Source organism: Cololabis saira, chromosome 2 (assembly GCF_033807715.1).
Source record: "Cololabis saira isolate AMF1-May2022 chromosome 2, fColSai1.1, whole genome shotgun sequence".
Lineage (NCBI taxonomy): Eukaryota > Metazoa > Chordata > Actinopteri > Beloniformes > Belonidae > Cololabis > Cololabis saira.
The window spans coordinates 46,201,858-46,227,739 of NC_084588.1; the positions used below are offsets into that span (position 1 = coordinate 46,201,858).

The 25,882-nt window shown below is 44.2% G+C and overlaps 1 protein-coding gene across 1 annotated transcript in view; it reads right to left on the bottom strand.

Annotated features, from left to right (window-relative positions):
- Nucleotides 1–25,882, bottom strand: part of LOC133456678 (multiple epidermal growth factor-like domains protein 11) — a 111,034-nt gene that overhangs the window by 22,770 nt on the left and 62,382 nt on the right. The window contains exons 11-15 of the mRNA XM_061735209.1: nucleotides 24,484–24,586; nucleotides 14,787–14,933; nucleotides 5,439–5,567; nucleotides 3,942–4,067; nucleotides 856–984 (exon numbers count right to left, since the gene is read on the bottom strand). Of these exons, the coding sequence (XP_061591193.1) occupies nucleotides 856–984; nucleotides 3,942–4,067; nucleotides 5,439–5,567; nucleotides 14,787–14,933; nucleotides 24,484–24,586 (634 nt within the window). The remainder of the gene's footprint in view (nucleotides 1–855; nucleotides 985–3,941; nucleotides 4,068–5,438; nucleotides 5,568–14,786; nucleotides 14,934–24,483; nucleotides 24,587–25,882) is intronic.

Here is a 25,882-nt window from a genome sequence, read left to right on the forward strand (position 1 = left end):
AACATCAACCCTCAGCGAGCCCACTCCCGGTGAGCCTTAAATCAGCCTAGGCTGATTTATGGTTCCGCGTCACACCAATACAGAGCCGGCGGCGTAGGGTTTGCGGCGATGCACACCGTACGGTGCGCATCGCCGCGAACCCTACGCCGCCGGCTACGCCGTCGATTTAACGCAGAACCATAATTAAGGCTTCGCTGCAGTCTGTCTGCGCTGATACTGACACACCGGGTCGGAGCAGATTTGGTCATGATGATTAACCTGTGTTTTGTGATTAATAAGCACGGTTTTTAATTATTTTGCATTGGATCAATTTAGAAAATAAAATCGTTGGGACCATCCAGCTCCTCAACCATCAGATACGTGTTTCACATGAGCAGTTCAGGTAAAAACGGCAGTCAAATCAGCAAACATGTCAGTTTGCTGGATGAAATATATGAATTCCTGATAAAATAAGTTTGTAGTGCACAGCTCTGCTCATGTACGCATGTGAATGAGTGTACGTTTGTGTGTACACGAAAGTACAATCTGCATTGAGGCTTCTCGCTTCGGGAATCCCGGTCTGTGATTGGATGCTGCCGCTGCCGTCACCGCTGCTCATTTGCACAAAGTTTAGATTTTTCAACTTCAAATTGACGCGCTGCTCTGGCTGCTCCCGACGCCTCCGCTGCCTCTGCTGCTCACGCTGCTCCCGCCGCCTCTCGACGCGCGTTTTCATAGAAAATAAATGGCAGCCGTCTGCCTATGACGCCCGTGACGCTTTCAGTGTGAACGCAGGGTAACAGAACCTGAAACAGCTGAGATGGAGGGACGACGGTTGGAGACGTCGGTCCTACGTTGAACCGGTGTGAGACTCACTGCGTTGGCAGCGGGTCCCGGTGAAGCCCGTCCTGCAGGAGCAGCTGCCGCTGACGTGGTTGCAGTCGCCGCCGTTCTGGCAGCGACACGCGGCGGAGCAGCGGCGGCCGTAGAGGCCCGGCGGGCATTCTGGGGAGAAGAGAGGAAAAATATATACATTTATAACCGTAGAGGCCCGGCGGGCATTCTGGGGGGAAGAGAGGAAATAGATTTATAACCGTAGAGGCCCAGTGGGCATTGAAGAGTTGGAGAGTTGGATATATACATAAATATAAATATATATATATAAATATATACATTTATACCCGTAGAGGCCCGGCGGGCATTCTGGGGGGAAGAGAGGAAAAATATATACATTTGTGTTACGTTGTCCTTTCAGAACACATCGTTGTTTTATGTTTGATTCATTGAACTGGTTGCAACACAAATTTAGACGGCAATTTCACTGGCTTCACTTCCTTTTTAAATGTGTTCATTTTCACTGTCCTCCATATTTAAAATAACTCATGATTCCATATAACTCTCCATACTCACTCAGACATATGAATTTACCTTTTTACTTTGTTGCTAGAATTTCAAAAGAGGTTGGTAAAATATAATTTCATTTTAAAGCTCCACCAGATTGGAACGATATTCCTCTCTTTTTGTGTTCTATTACCTATTTTCATTGTTTAAAGTTGTCATTATACTCTCATCTTAAAACAAATTGCCTATGTTTTTAATTTATTTATGTATTTTTTGTCCTTTTTTTCTATTTCTTGTTTTTTCTCTGTTATGTTATATTCATTTCATTGTTCCGGTTATTCAATGTGTCTATTTTGTAACTAGACTTATGTGGTAGGGGTTGTGTGTGTTTTATGTCATGTATGTCTAGACCAGGGTTCGGCAACACAAAATGTTGAAAGAGCCATATTGGACCAAAAACACAAAAAACAAATATGTCTGGAGCCGCAAAAAATGAAAAGTCTTGTATAAGCCTTAAAATAAAGGAAAATGGCGAAAGGCGAAATGTCGAGAAAAAAGTCGAAATGTTGAGAAAAAAGTCGAAATGTCGAGAAAAAAGTCTGAATTTCGAGAAAAAAGACGAAATGTTGAGAAAAAAGTTGAAATTTTGAGATAAAAGTTGAAATGTCGAGATTAAAAAGGAAAGGAAAAAGTAAGAAAAAAAGAGAAAAAAGGAAAAAAGAAGAAGAAAAAGCAAAAAGAAAAAAGAAAAAAAAAGTCAAACATTTTTGAAAAAGCTCCAGGAGCCACTAGGGCGGCGCTAAAGAGCCGCATGCGGCTCTAGAGCCGCGGGTTGCCGACCCCTGGTCTAGACTGTAATGTGATGTATTGTTGTGTGTTTTATGTCATGTATGTCTAGACTGTAATGTGATGGATTGTGTGGCAGGGTGGAGGAGCAGCCACTCAGCTGATTGGGCACACCTGTGCCCAATCAGCCTCTCCACCCTGCCTGCCTTCATAAAGAGCAGCTGCACAGCAGCAAGAGGTCTCTGCTGAAGGTTCTGCTGGTGCACGTGGGTCTGGGTGGAAGAATAAAGGAGTTCCTGCACTAAACCCCGTGTCCTCTGTCCTGTCGGGTGACGCCCGTAGCACTAGCCTTGCTACAGATTGTAATGTTTGTTTTATGTCATGTAGGTCTAGACTGTAATGTGATGTATTGTTGTGTGTTTTATGTCATGTATGTCTAGCTGTAATGTGATGGATTGTAATGTTGTATGTTTTCTTGGGACTCCCTGGAAAATGAGATGGCACATCTCAAGGAGCTATCCTTTAATAAATTCTGAATTCTGAAAGTCTCAGGTTGTGCTGCTCAGCAGCTCCAGGGAGGTTTAGTATGTGCTGATCCGTCACGCCATCATCTTTGCAGATTCAGCTCTAACTCTCTAACTCTCCAACTCTCCAACTCTAACTCTCCACCTCCTGGATCTGCTGCATCAAGGAGGTTTAGCTCCAACAAACTAGAACTGATCCCAGCAGGAGTTTAACAGAGCGGCTCCACAGTTCTGTCCAGAACCACCAGTTCTGTCCAGAACCATCAGAGTCTCCTTCACACAAGGATCTTAGTGCTCGTCTGACTGAAGTCATGAACAGCTGGGAACTAGGTTTTATTCCAGCGAAGTGAAAAGCTCAGCTGTTTTTGATTTTGTCCCTAGAGAGATCTGTCTTCACTGACACTGCAACGATAAATACTCTTTCTGAATATTCCATGAATTTAGAGGGAATTAAGTGAATCGATGTGAATAAACCTGCAGTGATTCAGATGGCTGATGGACGTGTCCTGAATCTGGAGGGGACAGATCTGTCCGGATCTGTCCTGGATCTCTGGTCCAGGTCCTGATCCAGGTCCTGGACCTGGACCTGGACCAGGTTTTTACCTCCTACAGGTTTTTACCTCCTACAGGTTTTTACCTCCTAGAGGGGAGTTTTTATCTAATAATTGATCAGGGGCATGATCACGTTCTGGTGTCTAGAAACATCCTGGAGACGACTTCTGTTGTAATAATAATAATAATAATAATAATAATAATAATAATAACAATAATAATAATAATAATAATAATAGTGAATTTCCCCATTGAGGGAGAAATAAAGGACAATCTTATCTTAATAAACGCTATATAAATAAAACTGAACTCAATTGAAAATAGACTTGGATTCACAAACATAAGTGAAATGAATTTTAATTTAACTCAATATTGTTTTATATTCTCAATAGCTAAACTAATTATGGATTTTTTTGGCTGTTCTTAAATAATTATATGTAAATAAATGTGTAAATTATGGCTAAGAGAAGAAAGGGATTTAAGATGTTTTAACCTCTGGTGTATTTCACTCATCAGCCACTAGATGGAGCTGTGGAGCTGCTGAACCAGAGGGTGAGAGAGGGGGAGAGAGGGTGTGTGTGTGTGTGTGTGTGTGTGTGTGTGTGTGTATCTCTGTGTGTGAATGTGTGTGTATATATGTGTGTGTGTATTATGTGTGTAAGTGTGTGTGTGTCCTACGCTGTCCACAGTCCTCTCCCGTCCATCCAGGTGTGTGTGTGTGTGTGTATGTGTGTATAAGTGTGTGTGTGTGTGTCCTACGTTGTCCACAGTCGTCTCCCGTCCATCCGTCCCTGCAGAAACATTCCCCGTCATCGTTGCTGCAGTCGGCTCCGTTGCAGCTGCAGGACTGGATGCAGTCGGGACCCCAAGATCCTGGAGGACACGCTGGGGACAGATAGGAGTTAATGACGGCTGGTCCAACGTCAAACTATACGACTAACTCTGCCTTTAGTTTTATTCATCCGTCTCTGAGCAGCTCCAGGAGGAGCCTTAACTCAAATCATGTTCTTTAGGTTGTTTCACATGTGGTTCTGCTTCTGGTTCACTTCTCCACCCACAGTCAGATAAGATCCTTAAGGATGAATTCTGGTTCTGCGTTAAACCTATGCTGTAGGTTAGCTACGTGGCTACGTGGGAGGCTCACCGTGGCTACGCCATAGCCTGCTAGCACCTCCCAAAAAATTTAACTACGACCCAACGCAGACCGAGAGGGCTGTGATTGGTTTGCTTGGTAGCAACGCATTTCCAGTTCGGTTCTCTCTCGGTCGCCGTTGTTCACCGTGACCGGAAAAGCCGGAAGCTAAACAAAGTATCAGCTAGCGCTCTGGGGGGTTTTGCACCGCGGAGAAATGGAGTGACGGAGAAGTCCGAAGGTTCACGAGGGCGTCACGGGGGAACTGGTACTGGACTGGTTCCACCCTGGATTGGAAACTGTTTGACTGGGAACTCGGTTGGATTGGGGACTCGGTTGGATTGTGGATTTTTTTCGATTGGGAACTCGGTTGGATTGTGGATTCGTTTCGATTGGGGACTCGGTTGGATTGTGGATTCGTTTCGATTGGGGACTCGGTTGGATTGTGGATTCGTTTCGATTGGGGACTCGGTTGGATTGGGGACTCTGTTGAATTGGGGACTCGATTGGATTGGAAACTATGCAACTGGGAACTCGGTTCAATTGGGGAGGAAAGGGGGAACTGGTACCGAGGGACGGATCGGACTAACCAGGACGCTTCACACCAGCCAGCGGATCTCACCGTTGATCCGACATCGACAAACCAGAGTTTGTTTGCTCATGAAGTCTGGTTCATTTGAAGCTGTGAATGTAACTCAAACTCTGGTCTTCCTAAAAACCTGGGTCTCGCTTTGCCTACGTTTCAAGTGGACTACAATGTGGGGAATTGTGGGTAAACTCAGCCTAAACAAACGCAGGTGCAGTCAGATGGGTGGGATGAAGTAAAATCTCTGATTGACATCTGGACAGATGAAAATAGCCGTCCACCATCTTGAGGTCTCTAGTCACAGCTTATGCAGATGATACCCAGATCTACGTTGAACTCTCATGATTAGGAGCCTTTTATTATTTTGTAATCTACATTTTAGTCTTGTTTTTATTCCTCTACGATATTGCATTATAAATTTAATTATTGTCACATGAACAGCATTTTCGTCACGTCTCGTTTTCCTCAGGTGATAAAGGTTCGTTGACGACGATATTTAGTCATAATTTTCGTAACTTTAGTAACTTTAGTAACTCACGTTGGGAGCAGTCGTCTCCGATCCATCCGGGTCGGCACCGACACGAGCCGTCGATGGGATTACAGGAGCCGTTGTTGCTGCAGGAGCAGATCTGGGAGCAGGATTTACCGAAGCTCCCGCTGGGACACGCTGGGGACACAAAACACACAAAACACGCATCACAAAACACGGAAACAAAACACACAACATAGATCACAAAACACACAACACAAAACACACACCACAAAACACACATCTGAAAACACACATCACAAAACACACACCTGAAAAGACACATCACAAAACAGACATCACAAAACACACATCTCACAACCCGGACCAGAACCAGAACTGGACCACACCGGTCCGGTTCTGAGGTGAATGAATGAATGAATGAATGAATGAATGAATGAATGAATGAATGAATGAATGAATGAATGAATGAATGAATGAATGAATGAATGAATGAATTGTCTTTATTTTGGTCTTAAGCCTTGTACAAGTTATTTTACAAAACAAAATGAAAAATTTAAATAAACATTGCTTTTGCTGAAAAGGTGTAACTGAAGTCGAAGCTTCTACCCTTTTATCTGGTGATCAATTTAAATCTGAAACATTAGCATTAATCCGTGAAAACAAACAATGCATAAAGAAGAAAAAATATAAATAAGACAAAATATAAAATTGACATTTCACATTCTAGAATGTTTTTGATAATATACTTTATAGTTATAGTGTTTTATATTTATTTACAATATTTTCTTTAATCATTTTCTTGAACTTGTAGATAGAACTGCACATTTTTAGGTCGTTGTCACAACTATTCCATATTTCTCTTGCCTTAATTGATGTCCATCTCTTCGTCTCTCAAACATGAGTTTCCCCCTCAGGTCATAGGTTCTTTTATTTGGAACAAATCCTGAATGCAGTTTGGAAGCAGTTTCTGCTGGGCTTTAAAGGCAAATAAAACAGTTTTCTGCTCTACTATGTCATGGAATGTTAGAGTATTATATTTAATGTAATAAAGAGATTATTTGTTGGTTCATAATAGTCAGATCTATTAATTATCCTTAAAGCTCTTTTCTGTAATAAGAAAATAGGGTTTATATTTGTTTTATAGGTGTCATGTATGGAACTATGATCCAGGTCCAGGTCTTTACCTGAAACTAGGAGAACAGACTCTAAAATATTTCTGTTAGTCTATAAATCAGTAATGGTTCAGGACCAGAACACATCAGAGACTTGCTTTTGCCGTAGCAACCATCCGGACCCCTCAGGTCTCCTGGTTCAGGTTCTTGTCTGGAACCAGAACCAGAACCAGAACCAGAACCAAACATGGAGAAGCAGCATTCAGCTTCTGTGCTCCACAGATCTGGAACAAACGCTGAAAACCCTCAGTTCCTTTTAATGAAAGACTCATTAGTTTACAGCCGTGGACTGAATTATTGAAACTATTCGGAATTTAACTTTAAACTATGTTTATTTTAGTGCTCAATTGTAATTTAAGTCTAACTTTTCTTTATTCTGCCGCTGAATATATCTATTAAATCTATTATGTAAGGCACCTTGAACAGGATTGTTGCTGAAATGTGGACACATTGATGACCGTTGTTGTCTGTATCCTGGACATCAAGACTGGAGCCTGGCGGGGATTGGCCTGTGGCTATCCAGCTGAGGTCAGACCTAACAAAGGTAGCCATCCCGTGCTGCCTGCTGAGGATGGAGCCGGCGAGGTGGAACCCAGGCAGCCTGAGGAAGTCTGCTTTTTCACAGTGTCTCCTGAAGGAGGATGGCTGCGACTTGGTGGGCGTCGGCGAGGTGGCGTATGATGTCCAGTTAGGCAATGGTGAGGCCCTCGACATTCAGCTGAAGCACTGACAGGTCCTGACGCTTGATGGTCGGGATCACCGCCCGCCCTGACGCGAGCTGGCGTCCCCCCGTCCTCTTGCGCCCTGGTTTGGCAGTGTGACGATTTGGTGGCGACATTAGTTTCATGAGCTGGTCTTTCACCATTTCTCATTACTTGCAGGGGAGGCCTGCGGTGTCTCCGCAAAAGTGCTACGCATCTCCACACAAGCCCTTGTCTTTTCCACTGTCGAGTACTGCGCCCCAACATGGAGCTGAAGCCCTCACACCAAGAAGCTGGAAGCGGCCACTAACAACGCCCTGAGGATCATAACCGGCTGCCTGAACCCCCCCCCCCCGGGTTCTACCTGCCAGTCCTAGCAGGAATTGCACCAGCCAACTTACGGCAAGAGGCTGCCACCCTCCTGGCAAGGAAAGTCCAGGAACACGATTGGCTCCTCCTCCAGGACACCACAACCAGGGCAACACCTCCAAGCAGACTCAAGTCCCGCCACCCAGACAACTATATGACCCAAGAGATGCTCACCTGTCAACTAAAGCCTGGCTGGCGTCCGTAACCCCTAACCCAAGAGATGCTCTCTTCCATCCCGGAAGACCTGTCAACTAAAGCCTGGCTGGCGGCCGCATGGAAGCAGGAGATGGGAGTCAGCAGGACACAAATACACCACTCGGCCGGGATCCTGGAGATGGCGCTGAAGGAGAAGACCAACCTAGCCGGCAGTCCTGAACCGCCTACGTACCGGGGTTGGTGGTTCAGAGCATCCATGAGGAAGTGGAGCCTAACAGACAGCAGCGTGGGAATTACTACCAACTACATACCACTGGTCCCTGATGGACCTCCTTCAGAGGAGGGATTTCCGAGTGGGACCTGAGACGAGAGCGTGGCTACACGACACAAAGATGGACATATGACGATCACGAAAGAAGAAGAAGCTGAAATGTGCTGCACATGAACTTGCGTAGCATAGCCTAGCTTAGCCTTGATGCCTCTGAAAGATGATTTCACCGTAGAACCAGATGCCTGAACTGAAGGAGACGGACGGGGGCTTGAAGGGCGTGTTTCTGCACCGGTCATCACATAAATATCTGGTGAGGAAACACGCCAACGGACGTCCAACCGGCGACGCTGTCAATAAACCCGGGAGGCCACAGCTCCTCACCTTCCTACGATGGAACGTAGTGGAACAATCGAGGGCTGCGACCCGAGATCTACATCTGCAGATATCGATTTCCTCGTCAATAATACTGCAGATATTGATGTCCTCATCAGGAATACTGTAGATATTGATTTCCTCATCAGGAATACTGCAGATATTGATTTTCGTGTCAGTAACGCTGCAGATTTGCTGCCTCAGCTCTAGATGCTCCTGCTCTCAGAGGAAGGAGGTTTCTAACCGAAGGAACTTAAACTCCCGGGTTTAACTCACATAACCACACACTGAAACAACAAACTCGTAAAACAGACAGGAAGTGCTACTCTTGTAAATCTGTAGACTTTCGTCCTGCATGGAGAGATAATCTAATGGTATATAAAAGAGCCTTTTGCAAAGCTGGAACAGCTTTATATTTGTCATTGATGGAAAATAAAAGTAACCAGCTTTTTTCAGCGCTGTAGCCAGAATGAAGAGTCATGACTCCATCCATCATCCATCCATCATCCATCCATCCATACATCATCCATCCATCATCCATCCATCCATCCATCCATCCATCCATCCATCCATCCATCCATCATCCATCCATCCATCCATCATCCATCCATCCATCCATCCATCCATCATCCATCCATCCATCCATCCATCCATCCATCAATCCATCCATCATCCATCCATCCATCATCCATCCATCCAACCATCCATCCACCCATCCATCATCCATCCATCTATCATCCATCCATCCATCCATCAATCCATCCATCATCCATCCATCATCCATCAATCCATCCATCATCCATCCATCATCCATCCATCCATTCATCTATCATCCATCCATCGATCCATCATCCATCCATCCATCAATCCATCGATCCATCATCCATCCATCATCCATCCATCCATCATCCATCCATCCATCCATCCATCATCCATCCATCATCCATCCATCCATCCATCATCCATCCATCCATCTATCAATCCATCATCCATCCATCCAACATCCATCCATCCATCATCCATCCATCCATCATCCATCCATCATCCATCATCCATCCATCCATCATCCATCCATCCATCCATCCAACATCCATCCATCCATCTATCATCCATCCATCCACCCATCCAACATCTATCCATCTATTCATCCATCCATCCATCCATCCATCCATCATCCATCATCCATCATCCATCCATCCATCATCCATCAATCCATCATCCATCCATCCATCATCCATCATCCATCCATCCATCCATCCATCCATCCATCCATCAATCCATCATCCATCCATCCATCCATCAATCCATCAATCCATCATCCATCCATCCATCCATCATCCATCCATCCATAATCCATCATCCATCCATCCATCCATCATCCATCCATCCATCATCATCCTTCCATCCATCCATCCATCCATCATCCATCATCCATCATCCATCCATCCATCCATCAATCCATCATCCATCCATCCATCCATCATCCATCATCCATTCATCCATCCATCTATCATCCATCATCCTTCCATCCATCATCCATCCATCATCATCCTTCCATCCATCATCCATCCATCATCATCCTTCCATCCATCCATCCATCCATCCATCATCATCCTTCCATCCATCCATCCATCCATCCATCATCCATCATCCATCATCCATCCATCCATACATACATCATCCTTCCATCCATCATCCATCCATACTGAGCCGTTCAGCTCTCAGTAGATGTTTATGCTCTTACTACCCTGCAGACCTCCAGGTGTCATTTGCGTTCTTGTCGTAGCAAGACAACAGATCCACCAGGGGGCAGTGATGAGTCGACCCTGATATCAACTAACGTGGCGACTCTAGACGAGACGGATTTACTTCCAAATAAATATTTAGTCAGAAGAAAAGTTTGTCCGGATTTGTAAGAAGCTAGACGACATTCAAAAAGATGCATGAAAGCAACACGGGATATGGAGAGTACTGGTCCTGGTCCTGGAACCAGTTCTGGACCCTCGCCAGGATCCTGGAGGGGAACTTGACCATTCCTCATGTGTTTCATGGACTTGGAGAAGGCACCGTTTCCACCAGGGATCTTCAGAGGGATGATCCAGGAGTTTACTGGACTGATGTTACGGTTGTTCAGTTATGAACCCAGCTAGAGTTTGGTCCACATCGCTGGTGGTACGACGCTGCTCCACATCTAGAGGAACCAGCTGGGGTGAGAACCTCTCCTGGATGACAGGTTGATTCCCTCCAACAGATTTATGTCCAGAACAGAAACAGGTCTTTACTTTTAACGACAGAGTTCTTTTACTGCAGAGACGTTCAGCCGGAAACTAGATAATAGCTTTGGACCTGAATAATAGCTCTGGACCGAAGCAATGGATCTGAAATCAACCGGCCAGAGAGAAATGAAAGGAGCAGGTTTCAACTTTCATCCAACCTTCCCTGAGCAGATCCTGCAGAACCAGGACGGGTTGATCCTCCAGAACCGAGACGGGTTGATCCTCCAGAACCGAGACGGGTTGATCCTCCAGAACCAGGACGGGTTGATCTTCCAGAACCAGGACGGGTTGATCTTCCAGAACCAGGACGGGTTTATCCTCCAGAACCAGGACGGGTTGATCTTCCAGAACCAGGACGGGTTGATCCTCCAGAACCGGGACGGGTTGATGCCTCATTTCAGTCATTACCTGAACGACTGACAACAGAACTGCTGCTGATCCAGGTGGAGACCAGACCAGACCAGACCAGACTAGACTAGACTAGACTAGACTCGAATTTTCCCAGGTGGAAACAGTTGCTATGACGCCGGCCCTGATGAAACCGGGCCGTCGGAAGGTTCAAGCTCAGCTTTCTCTGCAATCATGCAGTGCCTCGATTCATCAATAATGTTCACAAACAGAACACTCAACCTATAGAGGAGTGGAAGAGAAGGTGTGAGGACGATGAGAAGCAAACCGGAGTCCTGAAGAGCTGGAACCGCTGAAACTAAGGCCCCGTTTCCACGTAGCAAAAACGCTGGTGTTTTCATGCGTTTTGGCCGTTCGTTTACACGAAAAGTCACAAGTCACCAAAAACCATAATTCCTGAAAACTCCGGCCAAAGTGGAGATTTGCAAAACCTCCGTCTTCATGTTTGCTTGTAAACGGAGGGAAACGGACATTTAGGCTTTAAAACGTCACATTAGGCGACAGAAACGTCACCAGCGTCATGAGTGTGACCTGTGTTTACAATTTGTTTGGCCACCGTCAATATTTTCTTGTATTTTACTTGTTTTATATTCTAACATTACACTTAAAAGTAACTCCACTTCTCTGTCACTCCAAACGAAAGACTCTCGTTCATCTTGGAAGTAACTGGAAGTTACTCGTGTCATTTGTTGATGTTTTTTTCCAGGATTCTGATTGGCTAGCATGACTTTATCTTCTTGTTACACTGCCCCCTGTAGGTTTGGCTGCTCATAGCACCTTAACAGCGTATTTATGCGGGTTCGTGGAAATGATGGTATTTTTCAAAACGTAGAGGGGGAAATATCTGTTTTTTTAAATACCCGGCTACGTGGAAACGTGGCCTAAACCTGAAGAGCGGTTCTGTAACGGTTCTTAAAGGGGACATATTATGAAAAAGATGTTTTTTCTTGCTTTAACATATAGGGTAAAGGGAAGCGGACCGACGATGGGCTTTCTGCTGCCGCCCGGAAACAGAGGTGAACAGCAACCAGATTTAAGAAATGAGATGTAGTCAGACGAGAAGCTGCACACTTTTTTTTTTTTTTTGTTTGTTTGGACCACTTATGATTTTGGCACACACTCCCCATATAAGCTTACATTTATTTCTGTCCACAGTTGCTTTATTTATTGATTTTCTTATTTTTTCTTTAAAGGGGACCTATTATGAAAAACAGGTTTTTTCTTGCTTTAACAAATATAAAGTGGTTTCCCCTCAACCTGCCAACTCAGAGAAGGAGGAAAGCAACCAAATTCTGCAGTGTCTGTACAGCCGCCCGGATGAGCCGTCCAGTCTGATGTGGCTCTACGAGCCAAGATTCTGCTCCCGTCGTTACGGAACGACGGAGCGATGCGGAAACCACGAACAACTAACTCTGGCCGGAACAACAAGAACTAACTCTGCTGGCCAGAGCCGGAGCCATTTATTCATAGCGGTGTATCGCGTCATTCAGGCAGCCAATCAGCACAGAGCCTCATTATCATAGCCCCGCCCACTCAGAATCCCGCATAGATAATGAGGTTACAGACTGGGAAGATAAAGACATGGCTCAGAGGCTGAATTTCTAATTTATTTAGCAAAAGCAATCAAAAGCTTGTTTTTAAGGCATTCAAGGCCTGTTTAAAATAGGTATTAGATGCCATAATAGGTCCCCTTTAACGGTTCAACTTTGCTTCATTATCTCGGATCAACAGGAGCCGCAGGTTCGAGGCCGGAGGGAAGCCAGCGTGGAGAACTTCTGATGGCCCGGCTGAAACGCACACAGCTGAAACACACACAGCTGAAACACACACAGCCGAAACACACAACCTGCTGAAACAGCATCCGGCGCTCTGATAACTGATTTCACGGCCGATTCGCTCCCGACACGCCGGGCGTTGAAGCGTTTGGCTCCAGTCGTTCTTGCAGATGTTATTATCTTTGTTTTCCAGCTGCGATCTTCAATCAGGCGTCTTCCTAAAGCTTTTAACAGCTGTTAAGTGATGTAGCTGTAAGTGGCGCGGAGACCTGAGCAGCTCCTTCACGCTACAGCGTTTTCCTAATTAAGATAATTGCTTAAACTGTGAACCAGGAGGCTTTAAATCTATCATTCTAAAGCAGAAACAGCGGAGCAAAACTGTCGTGTTTCACTCCAGCTGACGGACAGACAGACTACTGCCTTCACGCTACGAGCTACGACCTACGAGCATCGCCAGCGTGAGGCTTCGCACTTTATTACGAGACACTGGTTCATCACGAGACCTCCAGCTTCACTGCCATATTTGAAAAGGAAATCATGTTTCATCCCGTTACTGGTAATGACGATTATGTTTCCCTGACAGTTTACTTACTAAATGACACTTGATTCCAGACAATGTTTCCTCAGATCTTTAGTCCGACTTAGTAAAGGAATAAAGGAAGAGGGACTGCAGACGGAGCGGTAAAGAGGAGGGACTGCAGACCGAGTTATAAAAGAGGAGGGACTGCAGACAGAGCGGTAAAGAGGAGGGAATGCAGACAGAGCGGTAAAGAGGAAGGACTGCAGACATAGTTATAAAAGAGGAGGAACTGCAGACGGAGCGGTAAAGAGGAGGAACTGCAGACTGAAAGAGGAAGGACAGACAGACAGAGTTATAAAAGAGGAGGGACTGTAGACGGAGTTATAAAAGAGGAGGGACTGCAGACAGAGTTATAAAAGAGGAGGGACTGCAGACAGAGTGGTAAAGAGGAGGGACTGCAGACAGAGTTATAAAAGAGGAGGGACTGCAGACAGAGCGGTAAAGAGGAGGGACTGCAGACAGAGTTATAAAAGAGGAGGGACTGCAGACAGAGTGGTAAAGAGGAGGGACTGCAGACAGAGTTATAAAAGAGGAGGGACTGCAGACAGAGCGGTAAAGAGCAGGGACTGCAGACAGAGCGGTAAAGAGGAGAAACTGCAGACGGAAAGAGGAAGGACTGCAGACGGAGCGGTAAAGAGGAGAAACTGCAGACAGAAAGAGGAAGGACTGCAGACAGAGCGGTAAAGAGGAGAAACTGCAGACAGAAAGAGGAAGGACTGCAGACAGAGCGGTAAAGAGGAGGGACTGCAGACGGAGTTATAAAAGAGGAGGGACTGTAGACGGAGTTATAAAAGAGGAGGCTGCAGACGGAGTTATATAAGAGGAGGGACTGCAGACAGAGCGGTAAAGAGGAGGGACTGCAGACAGAGTTATAAAATAGGAGGGACTGCAGACAGAGTTATAAAAGAGGAGGGACTGCAGACAGAGCGGTAAAGAGGAGGGACTGCAGACAGAGTTATAAAATAGGAGGGACTGCAGACGGAGCGGTAACCATGGACTTTCAAAAAATTCATAAATTAAAAATAAAAAAATTTAATAAATAAATAAAATGAAAAAAAGAATAAATAAAATTAAAAAAAACATAACATAAATAAATGAATAAATAAAATAAAATAAAATAATAATAATAAAAAAGAATGAAAAGAAAAGAAAAGAAAACATAAAAAAAAATAATAATAATAATAAATTAATAAATACATACATTTAAAAAAGAAAATAAAATAAAAATAAAAAATAAAAAAATAAAAAAAAGAATACATTTTTTTTCACCGAGGACCAGGATCTGGTCTCTGGTTTCTGGGATGACGACTCACGTCTCCGGCAGCTGCTGCCGCGGTAACCGGCGGCACAGTCGCAGGTTCCGTCCTCCGGGTTGCAGGAGCCTCCGTTCTCACAGGTGCAGCTGAAGGGGCAGTCGGGCCCCCAGAGGCCCCGCCCACACCTGGTACCGCAGTTTATACCTGCACACAAATACACACGTATATATAAATATACACATAACACACACACAAACCCCCCAGAGGCCCCGCCCACACCTGCTGCCGCACTAGATACCTGGATACACACATATATACTGTATGTACACACACACACACACACACACACACACACACACACACACACACACACACACACACACACATAAATATATACACACACACACACATATAAATATACACACATATATACACACAAACCCCCCAGAGGCCCCGCCCACACCTGGTACCGCACTGGATACCTGGATACACACACATGTATATATATATACACACACACACACACACACACACACACACACACACACACACACACACACACACACATATATATATATATATATATATATATATATGTATATGTATACACACACACACACACACACACACACACACACACACACACACACACACACACACACACACACACACACCGTGTCTTCTACAGGATAAACTCTTCCCTTCCGCCATTATAAGTCAAGATGAGACAACTTTATTCACACGTCTCATTATTAGATTAGATTAAATCAACTAAGAAGTGCAGGTTTCTGCAGGAGAATAAAGATGAAAGCCGATCCTGTGACAAATGATTGCCTCCATTTTTGATATTTATTTACTGAATAATTGTTCGTTCAAATGTCAGAAAGAAGAATAACAATGTTAATATTTAAAGAAAATATCTGAAAAATGAGTCAAAGGTGGTTAAATCGTCCCAATTTAGAAAGTTCAGCACCATCCTGATGTTTTTACTCAGATGCTTCAAACTAAAATAAATTCTTCTTTGGTTAATTTTTTAAGTAATGAAGCTACGAATGAATTATTCATCGGTTCGGTTGACATAAGAAACACAGACTGAATAAATGTGTCTTCGCCTACAGCGATTCTCGCTAATTAAATTAGCTGGAGGCGACAAAGTCCAACGGCAGGTTTAGAAACCGGAGATTCTGACTGGAAACAGGAGAACAATAGAGCAGCAATAAACTCACACTGGCTGTGTTTACATGGGAACTTTAATTCCTCTTTCATTCAGAATTAAAATTAAATCCGATTTAAAACGAGTAAAAATTACCTAATTCCGAATGAAAATGGCCATTCCGAATTAAACTTAATTCCGAAGTAAGTGGCTGATTTATTCCGATTTTAAATCCGAATAGAATAATTCAGCGATCATGTATACACTCATTCAAAGAAAAAAAAGAAAAAAAAGAAATAAAATAAAAAAATAAAGTAAAAAAAACAATTAAAAAAAAGTCCAGAGTGCTCAGAAGGTTCATCTAAGTCGTGTGACGAAGGTGCTCTTTTGTGGGAAAAAGAATATCAAAAAGGAAGAAAAATCCAAGGCACTCTTCTTCAATTATAAAAAGCCTTTATTTGGCAAAAAAGGCTTTTTATAATTGAAGAAGAGTGCCTTGGATTTTTCTTCCTTTTTGAAAAAAAATGAATTAATTAAAAAACAAAAAACAAAAAAAAAAAAACAATAATAATAATAAAAAAACATTTAAAAACATAATAAAAAATAAATAAATAAAATAAAGTTGAAAAAATTAAAAAAATTAATAAAAAAAAAACCGTATACACTAATTCCGCTTTAAATTAATTCCGGTCATTCTGCGCTGCTCATTCCCTCGCCCGTCTGTCTCCATGACGGGCAGACGCTCATATTCCGCGCTGGGCTTGTTTTCCAAAACCCCCTGAGACCAGCATCTAACCCTAACCTCCCGACTGTATGAGACCAGAATTATTGACGAGATTGACCAGGATTCCCTCCCCTTGGGGGCTGTGTCTCCACTCGGGGTTACAGGTTGCCTTCTTACAAGCAGCTAAATCATTTTCAGTTTTTTTCTTTCTGTCCAAAGAAAAACTAAATTAAAATTAAAGCCAAGTCAAACGTAAATATTGATCATAGGGATGATTAGACTAAAAGTCTTGACTAAAATACACTGGAAGCCCCCCCCCCCCCCCCCCTCCCCCCCCCTCATCCTTAAAGGTGACCTATTATGGCATCTAATACCTATTTTAAACAGGCCTTGAATGTCTTAAAAACAAGCTTTTGATTGTTTTTGCTAAATAAATTAGAAATTCAGCCTCTGAGCCATGTCTTTATCTTCCCATTCTCTAACCTCATTATCTATGCAGGATTCTGAGTGGGCGGGGCTATGATAATGAGGCACTGTGCTGATTGGCTGCCTGAATGACGCGATACACCGCTATGAAAAAATGGCGGAAGCTCCGGCCGGCCAGAGTTAGTTGTGGGCGTGGTTTCACGCATCACTCCGTCGTTCCGTAACGATGGGAGCAGAATCTTATTGGCTCAGAAGTCACATCACACTGGACGGCTCATCCGGGCGGCTGTACAGACACTGCAGAATTTGGTTGCTTTCCTCCTCTGAGTTGGCAGGCTGAGGGGAGACCACTTTATATATGTTAAAGCAAGAGAAAACCTGCTTTTCACAATAGGTCCCCTTTAAATATGAAAAGTCTGTTTTTTGCTTGTGACTTTTTGGCCTTTAATGCTGCTGAAGTGTCTGGTTCTTTCATCAGCCTTGCAGTGTTGGGACCGAGACTCCCATCTCGTCTCCGTGGCAGCGACGCTCAGACAGACGGAGGGTCGGGTGGGAGGACGGCGTCCCCCCCTGTGGCGAGAGGACGGCCCCCCCTCAACCCCCCTGCAGCGAGAGGACAGCGTCGCCCCCCACCCCCGCAGCGCTGCAGCCTGAACATGAGCAGCTCGTTAGAAACTTCCTTTGACTAGAATTAGAGGGAAGATGAGACGAAGCTCCGAGGTTGTTAGATGATTAATAAACTCACCATCAGAGAGAGAGATCTGCTCACCGGGACGGAAAACAAAGAGCTGAAGCTCCTGAAACAGGGGTGGGACGATACGGGTAACTCACGATTAAATACTGATACACGATATCTACGATATTCCATATATTGTAAGAAATTTCATCAACGATATATCACGATATATGTGACTGAAAAAGAAAAAATACCCATAAAAAGGAAAAAGTCTGTAGTTATGCATTTATTCAATGCCAAAACTTCATACAATGTACCCAGGGGGCAAAACCCCATTTTTTGGGAAAACATACATGGAGCGTTGTAAAAGGTTTGACACCAGAAATAATATCTAGGACCTTCAAGGATCACAACCTGGGTGGACAACCCGGTCAACTAGCTGCTGGAAAGCTACAGGGGGCCAAAACCCCTCTTTTTGGGACATTTTCCAGGCGAAATTATGTATCTGCAAATATTTAGGTACTACGATGGCATTAATAGTCATAGAACTATAAAATTTGGCAGAGAGTATGTTGACACATAGGGGAAGACAGGAAAATAATATTCTGGGCCTTGCTGCAACTCTATTTTAAGATATCACTCTCAACATCCCAAAAAAGACAAAAAAAAGTACTGCTCGCCTAACAAATTCTCATGAAAATCAATATTTTTCAGTACTTTATGGAGAATATCTATGCCTACCATGTATATAGAAAACTTCCTTAATTCATAAGCTTTCATTTGAGTCCAAGATGGCCTTTCTATCTCGAAGGTTGCACTAGCTGTGGCCAAATGTCTGCTCTATATCCCAAATCGAGAATTGTACTGAAACTGAATTTCCAGTCAGTGTTCCACAAGATGAGGTCAAGTGCTATTTCTTCTTCTATCATTTGAATAACATCCTATATTGATACTTAGCTATTGATGATAATAAGAAACACAATTCCTGTCAGCAAAACATTTATTTTCATTTGGATTTTCATAAATTGAATACAAAATAGCCATTTTCGTGGCCAGAACTAGATTGTGATTTTAAAAAAAGAAAAGAAAAAAAAGTAACCTGACATAATACATGTCCAAATTACAGCAGGTATAACAGGTTTTAGTATCAGTGTCTAGTTTTCTGATTCACTGCTGCTGCCACTGAACTCCAATGTGACTGTGTTTAATCTGTTGCATCTGGTTGTCAGTCCCTGGCAACGGCACCCTATGTAGCATGGAACTCCCTTCTTTGCACAGGAACAGTTCTTCTGGCAACCTTTGACACATCCAGATGAGATTGTCTTGTTCATTGACACAGGCCAGGCTGGCTTTGTAGAAGAGATAGGAACTGCTTTTCCATTATCCATAGACCATCCAAATTCTGTGCACAAGGGAATTTTTGGCTTGGATATGTGTGCACTCTTGTCAATGAGTGTTGCTAGAGCAGCCCTTTTCAGGTGCAGGAGAAATGCTTCTTCTGTTGGGGGAAGTAGCTTTAAGAGTGTTGATCTGTTGTTCAGGAACTTGTATGCTCTCAATTTGCCCAGATCTGAATCCTCAAAATGATCGGCTGTGGCTGTATACACAGCTATGGTGAGGTCCCGTGCCTGATTAAGGACGTCATCTGTTATGGCATCGGTTGGGTTCTCACCAAATTCTTCCAGTGCCGGTATGTCCAGAATCATGCTTATCTTAAACCACGCCTTCTTTCCACTGAAATATGGGTAACTAGTTGTATCTCTGCCACTCAGACTGTGGACAAAGGGCATTGCACAACACTGTGAAGGTCCCAGTGCCACAACCATTTTATGGATAGGCAAGTCTGCATTTTGGGCTGTTCTCACCCACAGCTCTGCTAGATCACTAAGATGCGTTGCACCATAGTACAGGCACATGACAATGATGTCAGTGTCATTTGCATGTATGACAACTCTGTCAACTCCTTGATTCTGGACACTGTAGAGGGCGTGGAGTATGATCCTGGTGTCAGCCTCCTGCTGTGTAGACTCCGGAGCAGGAACATGCATAACAGACCCTCCTGTCAGCACTACACTCTTGGTCTTCTTTGAAACCACCACCCAGGTAGAGATGAGTTGGGCCAAGAACAGGTTCCAGTTGCTCATTCTCAGACCATTTGTCACAGAGGAAGCTCAGAAGATTTGCTTTGTTAGCTGAGACTGCAAAAAACTCCTTTGGGTCTGGAGCTGTGAACTGCTCACTGACTTCATACACTTTGGCTGGTTTTGATCGGGCATATCTCTTTTCCTGCTCAGCTGATTTAAGGCTGGGTCCACTGTACCTGTCACAACAGAAGTGTATGATCTGGGTGCCAGCAGGCACATCATTCAGCAGCAAGTTTTTGTACCGCTCAGCAATAGTTCCAAATAGTTCACCTTTTTGAAAAGACCAGTGTTTTATGGTACACATAGCATCGACTACTGCTGTCTTTTTGCCATCTTGAAGCAGATTAGGAATGCTGTTCACTTTGGTCTCCTCTTTCAGAATCTTTACTAGGCTTGCCTTGGTACCAGTTCTCATACTGCCATCCTCCTGGAAGAGGGATGGGGGAAAGTCACTGCACTCGTGGTTGCCGATGAAGTCCACAATGTTAAGCTCTCCGCCACTGGCAATGATCTGTGTCATGCGCAGAAGGGCAGTAACTTCATTGCTCTTGCCAGATGCAAATGTTTTACCCCCAGACTTCTTGGATTTTGTGTTTTGTGTGTGGAAGGTGTTAAGCTTCACAATACTTGTCTTCTTCTGATCACTGGACAGTGACTCTGACAGAGCCCTCTGGTGCTTTCACATTTGTCAGGTTGTCCTTGACTGTGGAATCTGCACATTGTCCAGTTGATATGTTGATCAGGCATGGTGTGGCTGTTGTGAATGGGTTGGTCTCTACTGCTGCCATGACCTTGACTACCATCTCAGCATCCCTGGTGACACGAATCTCTGCTGCTCTAGCAACACTCATTGACAAGAGTGCACATATATCCAAGCCAAAAATTCCCTTGTGCACAGAATACAACAACAACAAGTATTGTGAAGCTTAACACCTTCCACACACAAAACACAAAATCCAAGAAGTCTGGGGGTAAAACATTTGCATCTGGCAAGAGCAATGAAGTTACTGCCCTTCTGCGCATGACACAGATCATTGTCATGTGCCTGTACTATGGTGCAACGCATCTTAGTGATCTAGCAGAGCTGTGGGTGAGAACAGCCCAAAATGCAGACTTGCCTATCCATAAAATGGTTGTGGCACTGGGACCTTCACAGTGTTGTGCAATGCCCTTTGTCCACAGTCTGAGTGGCAGAGATACAACTAGTTACCCATATTTCAGTGGAAAGAAGGCGTGGTTTAAGAGAAGCATGATTCTGGACATACCGGCACTGGAAGAATTTGGTGAGAACCCAACCGATGCCATAACAGATGACGTCCTTAATCAGGCACGGGACCTCACCATAGCTGTGTATACAGCCACAGCCGATCATTTTGAGGATTCAGATCTGGGCAAATTGAGAGCATACAAGTTCCTGAACAACAGATCCACACTCTTAAAGCTACTACCCCCAACAGAAGAAGCATTTCTCCTGCACCTGAAAAGGGCTGCTCTAGCAACACTCATTGACAAGAGTGCACACATATCCAAGCCAAAAATTCCCTTGTGCACAGAATTTGGATGGTCTATGGATAATGGAAAAGCAGTTCCCATCTCTTCTACAAAGCCAGCCTGGCCTGTGTCAATGAACAAGACAATCTCATCTGGATGTGTCAAAGGTTGCCAGAAGAACTGTTCCTGTGCAAAGAAGGGAGTTCCATGCTACATAGGGTGCCGTTGCCAGGGACTGACAACCAGATGCAACAGATTAAACACAGTCACATTGGAGTTCAGTGGCAGCAGCAGTGAATCAGAAAACTAGACACTGATACTAAAACCTGTTATACCTGCTGTAATTTGGACATGTATTATGTCAGGTTACTTTTTTTTCTTTTCTTTTTTTAAAATCACAATCTAGTTCTGGCCACGAAAATGGCTATTTTGTATTCAATTTATGAAAATCCAAATGAAAATAAATGTTTTGCTGACAGGAATTGTGTTTCTTATTATCATCAATATCTAAGTATCAATATAGGATGTTATTCAAATGATAGAAGAAGAAATAGCACTTGACCTCATCTTGTGGAACACTGACTGGAAATTCAGTTTCAGTACAATTCTCGATTTGGGATATAGAGCAGACATTTGGCCACAGCTAGTGCAGCCTTCGAGATAGAAAGGCCATCTTGGACTCAAATGAAAGCTTATGAATTAAGGAAGTTTTCTATATACATGGTAGGCATAGATATTCTCCATAAAGTACTGAAAAATATTGATTTTCATGAGAATTTGTTAGGCGAGCAGTACTTTTTTTTGTCTTTTTTGGGATGTTGAGAGTGATATCTTAAAATAGAGTTGCAGCAAGGCCCAGAATATTATTTTCCTGTCTTCCCCTATGTGTCAACATACTCTCTGCCAAATTTTATAGTTCTATGACTATTAATGCCATTGTAGTACCTAAATATTTGCAGATACATAATTTCGCCTGGAAAATGTCCCAAAAAGAGGGTTTTTGGCCCCCTGTAGCTTTCCAGCAGCTAGTTGACCGGGTTGTCCACCCAGGTTGTGATCCTTGAAGGTCCTAGATATCATTTCTGGTGTCAAACCTTTTACAACGCTCCATGTCTGTTTTTCTGCTTGGCCCCCTGGGTAATGTACAAAGAAAGTGCATTTGTATATTTCCTCACTGCCTCCTAGGCTGGTAAATATAAACACTGTACAGCTGAACTAATTAAAGTTCATGAACAATAGTGCGGTGACAACCGCGTAAATCCATTATGTGTGTTGTAATAAAATATCCATATTTGCCGTCAGTTTATCGATTAATTATCGCGGCAGAGAGCACGACAATATATTGCAATATCAATTTTTTTCCCCCACCACTAGTCCTGACAACTTTATATATGTATGTATATATATATATATATATATATATATATATATATATATATATATATATATATATATATATATATATATATATATATAAAAGTATAAGTATAAATATATATAAATAAAATATCACATCTAATCTAATCTGTCCATTCACATGTTTCCAGGTTTGCCGGTCTGGATCTAGAACTGCAGGTCCTCTACTGTCCACCAGGGTCTGGATCCTAGGGGTGGGTTAAAAATATAGATATATCAATATTTTATCGATATACATGTGTATTTTTATTTTTAATCCGGAATTTTTTCCCATTTTCCCCCCATGTCTCCTACCTGAGTCAGTCCTGGGCATTGCTTCCTCTACCAACCCCGGGACCCTGCACTGAGCTCAAGTCTCCTTACTTGAGGAGTGAGCAGGCCTCTTCTTTTCACCGTCAGGGTGGGGCGCCACCGTACTCCTCGATTTTTATTTTTTAATTTATGTTTGAGAATCCTTTCCATTGCCAAAGCAAAATTGGTATTGTAACTAAAATATCGATATTGATGTTAATGTTGAATAAAATAATTCATACCTGAACTGCTGAAGTGAGAAAAAATACGTTTTGTGTCCTGAAGATGCCCTGGATTCCCAAAACACAGCTTTAGTTTTAGTCAGCCACGCACCTGCTGTTTATCATAGCAAATGCCTGTTTTTCTGTGAGAAAGAGCCTGGTTTGCACGGGATTTTGGTCCCGTGGGAGCCGAAACTTAGTTTGAGGGCTTGCGGACGGGGGGGCGAATAGGCCTCACCCCCCCCCCCCCCCCCTCCGCAAGGTGCTGTGGGAAAGGTTTAAAGACCCGGTAGCCGGAAGTTTCGGATTTAGAGTCTGCCGTGGGTTAGTGGAGAACGCCTGGCGCAGGTTTTTTTCCTTGGCTTACTCAAACCGGACTGTCCCGGCTCTCCAGTCCCCTTTGTCGAGGTAAGATAGGCCTTAAAAACCTTTGTAGTTGTTTGTGACGAATATTGCTCAGCCACTTGCGGGGGGTTACCTGACACTTTATCCTAGCAAACGAGTAATTTTGTGTGTACTTGCTGTCTTGCGGGGGGTAACTCGACAAATTGCCCTAGCAAACTGCTGGTTTTGTGTGTACTGCTGTCTTGCGGGGGGTAACTTGGCGAATTATTCTAGCAAACTGGCAGTTTTGTGGATGTCTTCTATGTAAATGCTTGCTTTTTGCTAATAAATGTATTCATATCTTATAGCAAAGGCAAGGTGTGTGTGTGATTCATTTTGATACAGCCGACCACTCCTAGAACCTAATTGAGATTTCTCCCAAAACAACTGCATGTGCTGATCAACGTAATGTGTGTATGTGCTATGCTTACTGTGAGTTTACTCTGAATATCACTGAAAGGAACAGGCTGTACCAGGCCAGAGATAACAGGTTTCATCCTCCTGACCTTGAAAACACAATAAAGCCTAAGTCTCTCCCACAGAGTGGTCAGAACTGAGCGGGGCGTTGACAGGGCAGCTGAGGGTCTGTCTCGGGCTGATTTCTCCCTCTGCAGAGGCCAAACTGAAGTCTGAGTCTTCGGTTCTCCTATAACTTTTTCCAGCTCGATCAACAGATTCGGGGTGACCAGGTTCGATCACAACAATACCCAGCTCTACTGGATCCTGGTTTTAGCTCAGCAGCAATGTTTCAGTTTCCCTCGGGTTCCTAAAGGTTAGATGTTCTGAGTTCTCCTGCTCAAACGCCTCGTTCACCTGTGCCCGACTCACCTGTCCAGCCGGAGAGGCAGCGGCAGGATCCGTTCACCGGGTCACAGCCGTCCGCGTTGGTGCAGTCGCAGGTGGCAGCGCAGTCCGGCCCGTAGGACCCCTCCTAGAGACCAGAACCAGAACCAGGATCAGGACCAGACCAGGATCAGACCCAGTCCGGCCCGTAGGACCCCTCCTAGAGACTTTGTAACCCAGTGTTACAATGTGGTTGTGCCACTGCACAACTAAAAAAGTGTGTGTTACCCACTCTACTAGACTCATCAGTTCACAGCTCACTCACTCACTCACTCACTCACTCACTCACTCACTCACTCACTCACTCACTCACTCACTCACTCACTCACTCACTCACTCACTCACTCACTCACTCACTCACTCACTCACTCACTCACTCACTCACTCACTCACTCACTCACCACCAACCATTCCTCCATCACCACCAAACATTCCTCCATCACCATCAACCATTCCTCCATCACCACCAAACATTCCTCCATCACCACCAACCATTTCTCCATCACCACCAAACATTCCTCCATCACCACCAACCATTTCTCCATCACCACCAACCATTCCTCCATCACCACCAACCATTCATCCATCACGATCAACCATTCCTCCATCACCACCAACCATTCCTCCATCACCACCAAACATTCCTCCATCACCACCAACCATTCCTCCATCACCACCAACCATTCCTCCATCACCACCAAACATTCCTCCATCACCACCAAACATTCCTCCATCACCACCAACCATTCCTCCATCACCACCAACCATTCCTCCATCACCACCAACCATTCCTCCATCACCACCAATAGTTCCTCCATCACCACCAACCATTCCTCCATCACCACCAACCATTCCTCCATCACCACCAACCATTCATCCATCACCACCAACCCCTCCATCACCACCAACCATTCCTCCATCACCACCAACCATTCCTCCATCACCCCCAACCATTCCTCCATCACCACCAACCATTCCTCCATCACCACCAACCATTCCTCCATCACCACCAACCATTCCTCCATCACCACCAACCATTCCTCCATCACCACTCCAACCATTCCTCCATCACCACCAACCCCTCCATCACCACCAACCATTCCTCCATCACCACCAACCATTCCTCCATCACCACCAACCATTCCTCCATCACCACCAACCATTCCTCCATCACCACTCCAACCATTCCTCCATCACCACCAATCATTCCTCCATCACCACCAAACATTCCTCCATCACCACTCCAACCATTCCTCCATCACCACCAACCATTCCTCCATCACCACCAACCATTCCTCCATCACCACCAACCATCCCTCCATCACCACCAACCATTCCTCCATCAGCACCAACCATTCCTCCATCACCACCAACCCCTCCATCA